This window comes from Jaculus jaculus, chromosome 7, assembly GCF_020740685.1.
Source record: "Jaculus jaculus isolate mJacJac1 chromosome 7, mJacJac1.mat.Y.cur, whole genome shotgun sequence".
Taxonomy (NCBI): domain Eukaryota; kingdom Metazoa; phylum Chordata; class Mammalia; order Rodentia; family Dipodidae; genus Jaculus; species Jaculus jaculus.
The window spans coordinates 112,765-126,687 of NC_059108.1; the positions used below are offsets into that span (position 1 = coordinate 112,765).

The following is a 13,923-nucleotide window of genomic DNA, read 5'->3' on the forward strand; positions in this document are numbered from 1 at the left end:
AACTCTTGATCCCTCTGCCTCTAACTCCCAAGTGCTGGGACCAAAAGCAAAAGGTAGCCAGGTGTGGTGGTGTACACCTTTAATCCCAGCACTCAGGAGGCAGAGGTAGAAGGATCGCCATGAGTTTGAGGCCACCATGAGACGACATAGTGAATTCCAGGTCAGCCTAGGCTAGAATGAGACTCTACCTCGAAAAAAAAATAAATCAAGTTAAGACTATTGAAAAGTTTAAGAGGCATAGAAATAAGTACAGGAATCAACTGTACCACCTGGAGATAGAGGATGGTTTCTAACTATTGTGGGCCAGGCCAATGGCACAGATGGGAAGAGGTCATTCCAGAAACACAGAAGCCAGCATAGTAACAGGTGACAAATAGAAAATACCAAGTAAATTCAATCTGCAGAGTTTTATATAGCACTTCAATAAATCATATCTAAGAAAAAAGCCCAGTGGCCTCTTCCAGAAAATTAAGTTGGTTTATTTTTATTTTTTCAGAGGTAGGGTCTCACTCTAGCTCAGGCTGACCTGGAATTCACTATGTAGTCTCAGGGTAGCCTTGAACTCATGGTGATTCTCCTACATCTGCCTCGGGAGTGCTAGGATTAAAGGCATGTGGCACTACGCCTGGCTAAGTCATTTTATTTTACTAAGGCAAAATCTTCAATTGTTGTGATCATAGTAGGTAGGTGGTGAAAAGCTTGGGCTCTTTGTTAGATCTTAGTTTGAGTACTGGATCGCCTTTTGCCATTAGCCTTTGGATCTTGAACAAGTTCTTTAACGTTTCTGAGCTTCAAGTTTTTCATCTTTAAAGTAGAGTCAGTACTATGCAGTCTAACACTTAAGTATTATGAACAAGGCCTAGCACATAGAAGGAATAGATGCTAACTGATTTATTTTATGATGTATCGGAGGTAAAGGTGTGCTCTCTGGTATCTCAAATATCCTCATGCTTCTATGAGGAGATTGTCCAAATACTTAAAGAGAATTATGCCTACTCTGTAGTTTTCCTTTTAGGTGATCAGTTCCAAATATTTGCATAAAGTAGTGGCTCTCAAGCAGGGTTAGTTTTGCTCCCCAGGAAACAGTGGCAATATTTAATGACTTTTTGGTTATCATCCCTTGGGGTGATAAGGTGCCTGCTACTGACATCTAGTAGGTAAAGCCCAAGAATGCTGCAAAATATCCAAAATATACAAGACAGATCCACAGAAAAAAAAAAAAAAAAAGAATTATTCTGGATATTAAAAGGTCATTGCTACAGCTGGATGTGGTGATGCATGCCTTTAATCCCAGCACTCAGGAAGCAGAGGTAAGAGGATCACAGTGAGTTTGAGACCAGCTTGGAACTACAGAGTGAGTTCCAGGTCAGCCTGGATGAGACTAAGTCCCTACCTCAAAAACAAAAACAAAAAACAGAACAAAAAAAATGTTTGCTTCTGTTTCATTCACTGAACCTTTATATTTCTTGATACCTGGGCTACACAATACAATGTAACTCATAAACTTTCTTAAAAGAAAAATTAGTGCAACATCATGTTTATTGCTGCTCTATTCACAATAGCTAGGAAATGGAACCAGTCTAGATATCCCTCAACTGATGAGTGGGTAATGAAGATGTGGCACATTTATACAATGGAATTCTATTCAGTGGTAAAGAAAAGTGAAATTATGAAATTTGCAGGGAAATGGATGAAACTGGAAAGGATTATACTTAGTGAGGTAACCCAGGCCCAGAAAGCCAAACATCGCATATTCTCTCTCCTATGTGGATCCCAGCTACGAATGTTTGGACTTACATGTAAGTTGGAATAAAACTCAGCAGCAGAGGCCAGTAAACTAGAAAGGGGCTATAAGAGGGAGGAAAGGGGAGGGAAGGACTTAAGGGGATGGTACTATATATATGGGCAAGTAGATGAACAGACTACTAGGGATAGAAAGACCTAAGTGAGGTCAGGGAAAGAAACTGAGTAAAGGAAGGGTGGGGAGAGGGTTGATCAAAATCTAAGGTATGAATAAGTCATAAACCTACTGTTTTGGACAATGGTGCATCCAGAAGCCATAGGTTGTTACTAGAAAATCTTCAGTGCCAAGGACGAGATACCTTCCAGTGAATTACTGGCCAGGAAGGTCCCTGATGTCCCTAAAACTTTACATGCCATTTCCAAGGCTCTTGGTTTCCCACTAGGAATAGATGGTAAGACACTATTGCTGAAGACTCTACATCCTTGGGCTGCAAGATCACTGAGAAATATTGTTGGAGCTGAGCTGAAAACCTCCTTCCTACTGGCCAGCTGACAGAAAGCTAGAAAAACCTATACTGCATGCAGCTCCATGGGAGAGGTCATTAGTGGAGATAAACAACAGCGGACACTGCAAGCCTTACATTTGACCAAATGAGCTAACGGGTGCAATAGTGGCATGTCTGTTATGGGACAAACGAACTGCTCTCTAACTGGACTGGAGGCCTGTGCCACTGGAGGGTTACATGCCTGAAAATGAAAATCTGTGACGGGGAAGTCATCAGCCCTAGTGGTGTTAACACCTGCTGATGTCTGAATAAATGCATATATCATGCTCACCAAACTGCCCTGTAAGCACTTTTCTTAATGTTTATACCCATGTATTAATGCTACTCTCACTTTTGGTTAAAGAAGCTTCTCTTTTTAGATGGTGGTGACCTCTGGGATGACTCATAAGGCACCACAGTGCTGAGATGAGACACAGGAGTGTTCAGCACTGAAACATCTCTATCACACCTTCCAAGGCTCAGGGTCCATTATAGAAGAGGTAGCAGGAAGAATGTAAGAGCCAAAGGAAGGACAGGACTCCTCACAATGCACTCTTCCAGATGCAAAAAGGCCTAGATATCCATGACCTCACATTGCCTGGCCCTACCTGCATAAGACCAGTGCAGTAGGAGGAAAAGATGATGACATCAAAATAAAAGAGACTGATTGAGGGGGGCAGATATGATGGAGAGTGGAGTTGTGAAGGGGAAAGTGAGGGGGAAGGGAATTATTATGGTTTATTGTCTATAATTATGGAAATTGTCAATAAATTATTGTTTTTTTAAATGGGCTGGAGAGATGGCATAGCAGTTAAGCACTTGCCTGTGAAGCCTAAGGACCCTGGTTTGAGGCTCAATTCCCCAGGACCTACGTTAGCCAGATGCACAAGGGGGTGCATGCGTCTGGAGTTCGTTTGCAGTGGCTGGAAGCCCTGGCATGCCCATTCTCTCTCTTGCTCTCTATCTGCCTCTTTCTCCCTCTGTCACTCTCAAATAAATAAATAAAAATCTTAAAAAAAAAAAACCGAGGGTCAAAATAACAACAAAAAGCTGAAGAGATGGCTCAGCAATTAAGGGGCTTGCCTGCAACGCCTAACAACCCAGGTTCAATTCCTCAATACCCACATAAAGCCAGACCCACAAAGTGATGTATGTATCTGGAGTTTGTCTGCAGTGGCTGAAGGCCCTGGTGCGCCCATTCTCACACCCCCAAAATAAATATTTTTTTTTTTTTAATTTTTATTTGAGAGCGACAGACACAGAGAGAAAGACAGATAGAGGGAGAGACAGAATGGGCGCGCCAGGGCTTCCAGCCTCTGCAAACGAACTCCAGACGCGTGCACCCCCTTGTGCATCTGGCTAACGTGGGACCTGGGAAACCAAGCCTCGAACCGGGGTCCTTAGGCTTCACAGGCAAGCGCTTAACTGCTAAGCCATCTCTCCAGCCCAAAATAAATATTTTTTAAAACTATTTTTTAAAAAAAGTAAGTGTAACCAAGCATGGTGGCACATTCCTTTGATCCCAGCACACAAGAAGCAGAGGTAGGAGGAATACCTGAAAGTTCAAGGCCAGCCTGGGACTACAGAGTGAATGCCAGGTCAGTCTGGGCTATAGTAAGACCCTATCTCAATAAAGTAATGTAAAGAGAAGAGCTACTCCTGCCACTTTGTAACAAACTCTGGCTACACTGCAACACTATAAAACTAAGTTTCCTTATAACTCTTCTTTGATGTTTCAAAGTTTCAACCCATCCTAAAGGAAACTAATCTTGAGCTCTCAAATTGCCCATGATATAAAGAGTTCTTTCACACTCTGGGAATGACAGTTTTTGTATCTGCTCAGAGACTACCAGACACTTTAATAGGTCAATGTTTCAATTACCTTGGCCACTGAGTTACCATTTTGCTATCATTTTGCCTCTTATTTCCATGAAAAAAAGAAAAAAGGAGAGGAAAAACTCTTAAAGCCAGATAACACAAGTGTTTCGGTTACTCTGTAAACTAGACATGTAAGTAAAATGAAAGTGGGGAAATGGAGCTGAATATTACTGCTGAGAACATGGGAATAGCTGAGTAAAGGAAATAATAAAGTGGGTGTAGATGACCTAGAACATGTTAAATGCCACAGAAGAAACCAATGTGTTGATGGTTTTGGCTATTCAGAAAACTTGAAGGAGCAAGTGATATCATAAGAAATAGCTGTTCACTCACTTTCTCCTATTTTAAATATTTTATTTATTTCCTTTTTTATTTATGTGAGAGCCAAAGAAAGATAGAAACTGGGCACGCAAGGCCTCCATCCACAGCACATGAACTCCAGACGCATGTTATCACCTTGTACATCTGGCTTACGTAGGTACTAGGGAATCAAACCTAGATCCCTAGGCTTTACAGGCAAATAAGTGCCTTAACCACTAAACCATCTCTCCAGCTCAGCTTTCTCCCCTTAAAAAAAAAAAAAAAAAAAAAAAAAAAAAGCCAGGCATGGTGGAGCACACCTTTGCTCCCAACACAGAGGTAGGAGGATTGCAGAGGGTTCGAGGCCACCCTGAGACTACATAGTGAATTCCAGGTCAGCCTTGGCTAGAGTGAAACCCTATCTTGAAAAACCATAAATAAATAAATGAAAAGCAAGAATCACCACCAGCAGCAAGGCTTTTTTTTTTTTTGCTTTGTCTTGCTTTTAAGATCTGGTCAAAGGCTTGTGCTATTTCCAGCATATTATAAAACCACTATTCAAAAGCCTAAAGTCTCCATCTCAATGCTTTCTTTGGCTCCCCATCCTTGGTTGTCATCTGCTGGCTAGTTCTGACAGATAACTTGCACTATGTACTCATTTAACTCTGGAAAAGGATGCTGTCTGGCCAAAGCCTGCTATAAAGTGATTACTAAATTGGCAGAACTCCACAGGACATGGTGGCACACACCTTTAATCCCTTCACTTAGGTAGTACAGGTAGGAAGATCACACTGAGTTCAAGGCCAGGCTGGGACTACACAGTGAGTTCCAGGACAGCCTGGGCTAGAATAAGACCCTACCTAGAAGAGAAACAAAAAGTAAAACAAAATGGCAAAACTCTCCTCACACCTATTCCAGAGCTCAACCTAGAAAGCAGATTCATTCCTGTTCCTCCACAATGTGTTCAACAAGGACATGTTGAGTAGTGTGAGCCTACATTTTGATTAAACTCCCTACCAACATCTTACCTGGATATGAAGTCACAATCTCACACCCTTATTTTCTGGGTTTGCTTGTTTTGGGGGGATTTTGTTTTTGTTTTGAGATAGGATCTCACTCTAGCCCAGCCTGACCTGGAATTCACTATGTAGTCTCAGGCTGGCCTCAAACTCAATCCTCCTGCCTCTGCCTCCTGAGTGCTGGGATTAAAGGTGTGTGTCACCAAATCCAGCACCATTTTCTGGTGTTTTGTAGGTTCGTGACTTGGTTTCCCTTTGTAGCTGTGGCTGGCCTTGAACTTACAGAATGTTAGATCCTTCTGCCTCTGCCTACCAAGAACTAGGGTGCTTTGTTTGGTGGGGGGAACAGGATCTTACTAAATTGGCCAGGCTTGTCTAGAACTTGTATGTAACCCAGACTGGCCTCCAACTCTCAGTGGTCATCCTGCCTCGGCAAGTGCTAGAATTTCAGGCATGCACCACCATGCCCAGCTTTTTTGGTTTTCTTTCTTTTTGTCTTTTGGTTTTTCAAGGTAGGGTCTCACCCTAGCCCAGGATGACCTAGAATTCACTATGTAATCTCAGGCTTCCCAAGTGCTGGGATTAAAGGCATGTGCTACCATGCCCAGCTTTTTAAAATATTTTATTTTTATTTATTTGACAGAGAAAGAGAGAGAGAGAGAACGAATGGGTGTGCCAGGGCCTCAAACCACTGCAAATGAACTCCAAACGTGTGTGTCCCCTTATGCACTTGGCTAATGTGGGTCCTGGGGAATTGAACTTGGGTCCTTTGGCTTTGCAGGCAAACACCTTAACTACTAAGCCATCCGTCCAGCCCCAGGCCCAGCTTTTTTTTTTTTGGAGGGGGTGGGACAAGGTGTAAGTATAAGTAGCCCAGGCTAGCCTGGAATGCACAACCCCCCTGCGCCAGCACCCCCAATGCTGGGATTTCAATAATGTGTTACAGGGCTGTCAGGTTCAATTCCCCAGGACCCATGTAAGCCAGATGTAAAGTGGCTCACGTGTCTGTTGTTCATTTGCAGCAGCTGGAGGTCCTGGCAAACCCATTCTCCCTCTCACTCGCTCTCACAAATAAATAAATAAATTTAAGGGCTGGAGAGATGGCTTAGCAGTTAAGGCACTTACCTGCAAAGGCTAAGGATGTATGTTTGAATCTTCAGATCCCACATAGCCAGACACAGTAAAACAAGCATACAGTGTTGCATGTGCACCACAAGGGGACACATGCATCTGGTGTTCATTCACAGTGGCTGAAAGGCCCTGGTATGCCCATTCATTCTCTCCCTCTGTCAAAAATAAAATCATGAAACCAGGCATGGTGGCCCACGCCTTTAATCCCAGCGCTCAGGAGGCAGAGATAGGAGGACTGCCATGACTTTGAGGCCACCCTCAGACTACATAGTGAACCCCAGGTCAGCCTGGGCTAAAGTGAGACCCTAGCTCAAAAAAAAAAAAAAAAAACAAAACGAAGAATGTACTACAATGCTCAACTCTCATGGGTTGTCTTCCACCAACATTTACCTTAGCTTTCCCTACAAGACCAAGCGACTGGCTACCATTAAATGAAAGGTTTCAGCACAAGTTCCAACTCAAGGGTGAATCAACTCCCTGCTGCCAAGGTACTCTCCCTGTTGGTCTTGGAAACGAGATCCAGGGAGGCTGTTTCAAAAAGCAATCCCAGATCCACACCCTGGACCACCTAGGATTAGGCAAAATGGCAGGTACCACTACAGTGTCACAAATAGGATCTCAATCAAATGAATAGGAGTAGCCCTGTGCTCCCAGCCTAATCATCCACCTTTTCTTTTTGGCTTTTTCTGTTTTGTTTTTTCCTGGGGGTGATGGTGAGGGGTGGGAAGGTGGGGAGCAGGGTTAAACTCACTCTGTAGTCCCAGGCTGGCCTCAGACTCACAGTGATCCTCCTACTTCTGCCTCCTGAGTGCTGGGATTAAAGGCGTGTAGCACCATGTCTGACTTTTTTGGCTTTTTGAGATAGAGTCGTTGACATATAGCCTAGACTGACCTTGACATGAAGATTATCCAGCCTCAGACTCCGCAGTGCTGGGATTATACATATTCTAAAAGGGGGGGGGGGAGAAGAGTGCAAAGAGCTGAGTAGATTCCCCACCCTCCCAGGAGGGCTTACAGAGCACACCTGCCCCATTCACGTATTTACACTTATTTCCAGAGAACAATGGAGCTTATTTTCCCCCCTGTAAATTGTTCGATTTTCACAGCTGATAAAAAGCAAGTTTCTAATAAGCAAGCAATAAAAGTAACAGAGCAATATACCAGATGGCTACTTTGGGACCTCCATCATCCATTGAAAACAATAAAAATACTTACTTGGAGAAAAACAAAACACCATCAGAACTTCCAAATAATTAACTCACACTTATCATAGCCTGAGTCAAAGTTCAGGGTCTAAACCCTAAGGCCCCGCAAACAACTATGTCCCAGTGAACACTGAAACTGGGCAAAGTGGTTCCTCTTGCTGTGAGGTGAGGGTTTGAGGTAACTTTCAAGAGATCCCACCTTTCCACAATAGCATGAGGCACAAGGTTACCCAGACCCTTTTTAGAAACTGGAAAGAGGAGGCTAGGGAGATGGCCCCATGGTTAAAGATACTTGCTTGCAAGACCTGCCAGCCTGAATTTAATCCCCCAGCACTCATGTAAAGCCAGATGCAGAAAGTGGCACAAGGGCTGGAGAGATGGCTTAGTGATTAAGGTGCTTGCGTGCAAAACCTAAGAACTCATGTCCAACTCTCCATGACCCATGTAGCCAGATGCACAAGTGACAAGCAGGCAAGGTGGTACATTCGTCTGAAGTTCAATTTCAGTGACTGGTGCACCAATTCCCTCCCCCCATTAAAAAAATAGGGGGCTGGAGGAATGGCTTAGCAGTTAAGGCACTTGCCTGCAAAAAAAACCTAAGGACCCAGGTGTGATTCTCCAGGTCCCACATAAGCCATATGCACAAGGATGTGCAAGTGTCTGGAGTTCATTAGCAAGGGCTGGAGGCCCTGGCACGCCCATTCTCTCCTTCTCTCTCTCTAATAAATAAATAAAGGGCTGGAGAGATGGCTTAGCGGTTAAGCGCTTGCCTGTGAAGCCTAAGGACCCCGGTTCAAGGCTCGGTTCCCCAGGTCCCACATTAGCCAGATGCACAAGGGGGCGCATGCATCTGGAGTTCGTTTGCAGAGGCTAGAAGTCCTGGCACGCCCATTCTCTCTCTCTCCCTCTGTCTTTCTCTCTGTGTCTGTTGCTCTCAAATAAATAAATAAAAAATGAACAAAAAATATAAAATAAATAAATAAATAAATAAAAATCTTTTGTAAAAAATAGGGTTAGGGTTAAGTAGCACAGCATCAACTGTTTATTTGCAGTGGCAAGAGACCCTGGCATGTATACATATACAAATATATATGCAAATAAATTCATTTATTTATTTGAGAGGGCAGAAAGAGAGTGAGAGGAAAAAAATGAACATGCCAGGGTCTCTAACCACTGCAAATGAACTCCAAATGCTTGCACCACCTCGTGCAGCAGGCTTTATGACTCCTGGGGAATCGAAGCTGGGTCCTTTGGCTTTGCAGGCACCTTAACAGTTAAACTATCTCTCCAGCCCCTTGCAAATAATTTTTTTTAAAAAATCTAAAACACGGCTAGAGTGATGGCTTAGAAGTAAGGCACTTGCCTGTGAAGCCTAATACCCATGTTCGACTCCCCAGATCCCATGTAAGCCAGATACACAAGGTGATGCATGAGCAAGGTCATACATACACATAAGGTGACACACACATCTGGAGTTAGATTACAGTGGCTAGAAAACCTGGCATGTCAATTATCTTTCTCACACATACACACACATTTAAAAAAAAAAATAACACAGTAGCTAGGAAAGAGATCTATAGCCATTATCACCCTAAATATACCAGGTCCCATTTGTTCTTGTAAGTAGAAGCCGGGCATGGTGGTGCTTGCTTTTAATCCCAACACTTGGGAAGCAGAAGTAAGAGGATCGTTGTGAGTTTAAGGTCACCCTGAGACTACATAGTGAAGCCCAGGTCAGTCTGAGCTAAAGTGAGACCCTACCTTGGGGAAAAAAAGTAAATTTCAGGTCAGCCTGGGCCAGAGTGAAAGACCCTACCTCGAAAGCCAAAAGGAAAAAAGCTAAGTAGTGCTGTTTAGTACTGGAATGGAATAGGTAAATGAGGGCTATCGTTGCTCAAGAATGTGCTCACAGGCCTGTACTCCCAGCTACTCAGGAAACAGAGGCAGAAGAATAACTTGAGCCCAGGATTCATGGCTATCCTGGACATACACCCAGACCCAGACACCCACACTACCCTCCACACACACATACACAAAGGAAAGAGAGAGAGATTCTCAAAGACCAGATCAGTCCTCTATCCTCCCCACCCCAGGGTAGTACTCAAGGCCATCCACGTAAAACCTGTTATATAACCTATTTGTTAGATGGTGCTTTGGGTAAAGGGGTCCCTAGTAGTCAGAGCAAAAGGCTTCCAGAAAGAATAATCATTCTTGGACATACTCACTGTGACTTGGGCCAACCTCTACTTCAGTTGTTAATATGTTATGTTCTTGGAGAGGCAAGAAAAGTAACCATTCTCAAAAGCAACACAGAAAAAGCCCAGCCATAAAACAAAAATAGAAAAGTCCTAGCCAACCTGTTCTGGGGGAGGGGAGCAAGTTCTCCTAGAAGAAGAGAGGACACTAGTGTATTCTTTTCATTACTCCTTCCCCCATGTCAAAAAGGGCACAGTGGTGAAGCAATACTTTACCCCTAACTAAGTGTAAATATTTGCTAGAGTAGGCATAAAGCAGGTATACTAGAACCTGGCCTTCACAGTCTCTAAAGCACTGTTATAAGATGTTTTGGGGACTGGGGATGTGGCTCAGTGGTAAAGCACTTGCCAGAGGACACTATGTGCCATCCAGTTCCTCAACCTTTCCTAACCTGGAAAGAAGGGAGCTAGGAAAAAATGACACATTTAGCAATGGGGTTCTGTTGAGTTCTGGTTCCGGCCCAGGGCCTGAAAGTGGCCCAACCTCACCCTGCAGACAAGGGAGGCTCTGAAGGCAAAGAGCACACACCTTAACTCCTACACAGAAGGGAAGGGAAAGGAGGCATTTGAGGACTTGTACAAGATGGGAAAGGAAGGTTTATCTACCCCCACTACCTGAGGGAAAAAAAGGGGGGAAGGGGGAGCCAGGGCACATTTTCTCCAGCACTTAAAGAAGACAGATGCAGTTCTCAAAACCAACATTGTGGCTTGGTTTCTTTCCCAACTTTTGAAGTCTCTTGGCACCTCTTAAACCTTTTTCCAATCAGGCACATACATGGCCTCCAGCAATGTTTTTGTTCAGATTCCAGACTAGATCTCCTCTTCCCTACAAAAAACGCATCTGTATGTCAGCTATCTCTACACCCTGAGGTAGGTGGGGCCAAGGAGAAAGGCACCACCCCCAAGCCACTGTTCCCCTCCACCCTGTTATGACTGATGAGTACATTCAAGCTGAGGTTGGTAATCTAGCCAAGGTTATGCCAAACCCCACCTCAGGCTGCTTAGGCACAGCGGCTCCTCCCACTTTTCCTTCCAGACTGGGCTGCCTATACCCAACCCCAGAGTACCAACTCCCTACCTGCTGTCTGCCCCTAGGGGGCCTGAGAAATCACCATCAAACCGGCTCTCCCACATCCTGGGGGCCCTCTCCCAAAGTCCCATTACACAGACACACATGCACACACCCTTTACAGAATCAAAGGGGCCCTACCCTTTCCTATTTTACAGAGGACAGCACTGCCCTGAGAGACCAAGGGTCTTGACCAAGGCCACGGAGCCAACCAATAACAAATCTGGAAAGAAAAATCGTGATCATCATCTTCTAGAAGTGTTTCTAACATCAATTACCTCATACCCTCTTCACACACTCCCCCACATACACACACACACTAGCGCTTCCTACACTCAAACACTTCCATCACTCTGAACTTCTGTCAACCACAGTGGATTACTGTCTCCCAACACTCTACACCCTCCTCCTGCTGTACTTCTGATGTCCCTTCACTACTGGGTTACCCCCTAAATTGCTTTCATACCCCATAAGAAACAAACGCACTGTTTTAATATCCCTTTATCTGCCTGCCACCAAGACAAAATCCTTCCTGGACACTCTCACCTCCTTCTCCCCACCTAACCCTGCTTCCTTTCTCAGTCTACGCATCAATCCAGGCTCTTTCTAATCAGACTTTCGTTTTCCCAAACTAAGCTCTCTCTCATTATCCACCACTCCAGCTCCCACTCTTATCATTCTCACCCTTCACTGGGTTTTTCCACCTCTTCTCACTTCTAAATTCCCCCAAATGTTCTGTGTACCCGTCCCTCTTCTGCTTCCCTCTATCGATTCCTCTTATCCCCCTTACCTTCTTTTTCTCATTCCTTTACACCTGGGCAACCCCCCCCCCAATAAATCTCACTCCCTTCACAAATGTCTTCACAGCGCCCCAACTTCTCGCCTCAGCAACCACCGATCCTTAACCCACCAGACCGCCTTAACGCTCCTATCCACCCTGAAACCCCAAGTTCATGTCTTTTCACGCATTCCTTCGTACCCCTTCCGTTTTCCTAGATCCTCTAGTCCTTCCACGCCTCTTGAGACCATAATCTTTTCCTTGGTCTCCCATTCTTTCCTCACACTCCTGGTTCTTCTTCTGTGGAACTCCCCCAGCCAATTAGTCTTCAGACCCTGCACTCCAAACCATTCCCTCCATACTGGGGCTCCCAGGTCCCTAATAAGTCCACAAATTCCCTTCTCAAACCTGTTTTTTTTTCCCGTTGGCCCGCCCAGCTTTTCTTCTGACCCTGCAATCCCGCCTTAAAAACCAATTCCACTTCAACTTCCCCGATCATCACCTCGGTTCCTGAAGTTATGCGCCCAGACCTTCCATATCCTTCGCCAGGCTGTCCAATTCCCTTTTGCCTGACTGCCAGTTTTTTTTCGGATTCTCAATTCCTTTCTTAAGCTCTGCTATTCCTTTTGGGGACTCCAAACCACTTCCCAGCCCGCCAATTGTTTCTTAGAACCCCCAATTCCCAACCTCCTCCCCAGCTCCCGACAGACCCCATCCGGCCCACGGGCCGCGCACCTTGCGTTGCTGCTTCTCCCAGGCCGGATCCAATAGCAGATCCCGGTCCCAGTCGTCCTCCTGAGCCATGTAATCGCCCATGCTCCCACCGCCGCCAGCGCCACTGCCGCCGCTACTTGGGCCGTATTGGTACGCCTGGTTCGCCGCGTGGTAGTCCACCATTCCGCCGCCTCTCGATTACCCACCAGACCGTCTGCTCGCGCTTCTGCTCCCACCCCTATGCCTGAGCCTCCCCCTCCGCCGCAGCTTCAGCTGCTTTCAGCCCGCCCAAGACTGACGCCTGCGCAGTTCATTCGCCGCGCCTGCGCACTACATCGCCGCCGCCGCCCTCCCGCGCGCGCACCTGAAGAACTGAGACTGCTCCTGGATGCTAGACGCCTGCGCAGTGTACGAGTCCCGTCGCTGCTCTCGCGTGAACGCGCACGTCATCCTCAAGTAGGCGGGACCCAACTTATGAAAGATTCGTAGACGGATTTCACCTTATGGCCTTAACCTACTTTGGTGGGGAATGTGCTCTCTTTTAACAATTAAGATGTAACAAATATTTTTTGAACGCCTGTTGGGTTCTAGACCAAGCCTTGTCGTTGGCTATGACAAACCAAATTCACGGCCCTAATGAAACCAGAAGCCCAATGTGGTGGTACATGCCAGCAGTCCCAGCATTCAGAAAGTTGAAGCATGAGTTTGAGGCCAGCCTGCATCACATAGGGAAAAAAAAAAAAAAAATTAAACCAGGCGTGGTGGCACTTGCAGGTAATCCAAGTACTTGGGAAATGGGGCGGGTTGAGTTTGAGGACAGCCTGGGCTACATGAGAACCTGTCTCAAAAAAAAAAAAAAAAAAAAAGGCTGCGTGTAGAAAGCAAAGCACTTGGGAGGTAGAGACGGAAGCATCTCCAAAAGTTAAAGGCCAGTATGAGCTAATACAGAGCCTGTTCAAAAATAAAATAATAATAATAATCAAGCTGGAGAGATGATTGAGCAGTTAAGGTACTTGCCTACAAAGCCAGAGAACCTAGGTTCGATTCCCTAGGACCCACATAAGCCAGATGCACAAGGTAGCGCATGGTGGCCCTGGTGCACCCATATTCTCTCTCTGCTTCACACTGTCTGTGGCCATTTCCAAAACACAAGACCATGTTGCAAATTCAGTGACTGTGGTGTCCCCCATAAACTTAGGTATTCTAAATGGCAGGTGCCCAGCTGATGGAGATTTGGGAATTAATGCTTCATGGAGGCAGTGTATTGTTAGGGGCAGGCTATGGGT

At 45.3% G+C, this 13,923-nt stretch overlaps 1 protein-coding gene across 5 annotated transcripts in view; it reads right to left on the reverse strand.

Annotated features, from left to right (window-relative positions):
* Actn4 (actinin alpha 4) overlaps window positions 1–12,916 on the reverse strand; it is a 93,062-nt gene extending 80,146 nt beyond the window's left edge. For 2 of the 5 annotated variants that reach the window (XM_004659887.2, XM_004659885.2), the window contains exon 1: window positions 12,659–12,915. In XM_004659887.2, the coding sequence (XP_004659944.1) occupies window positions 12,659–12,820 (162 nt within the window). In that variant the 5' untranslated portion in view covers window positions 12,821–12,915. Of the gene's footprint in view, window positions 1–12,658 lie in introns of all 5 variants that reach the window. The other 3 variants (XM_045153925.1, XM_004659886.2, XM_012949086.2) reach the window with 2 other exon arrangements.
* Window positions 12,917–13,923: the final 1,007 nt, after the last annotated feature.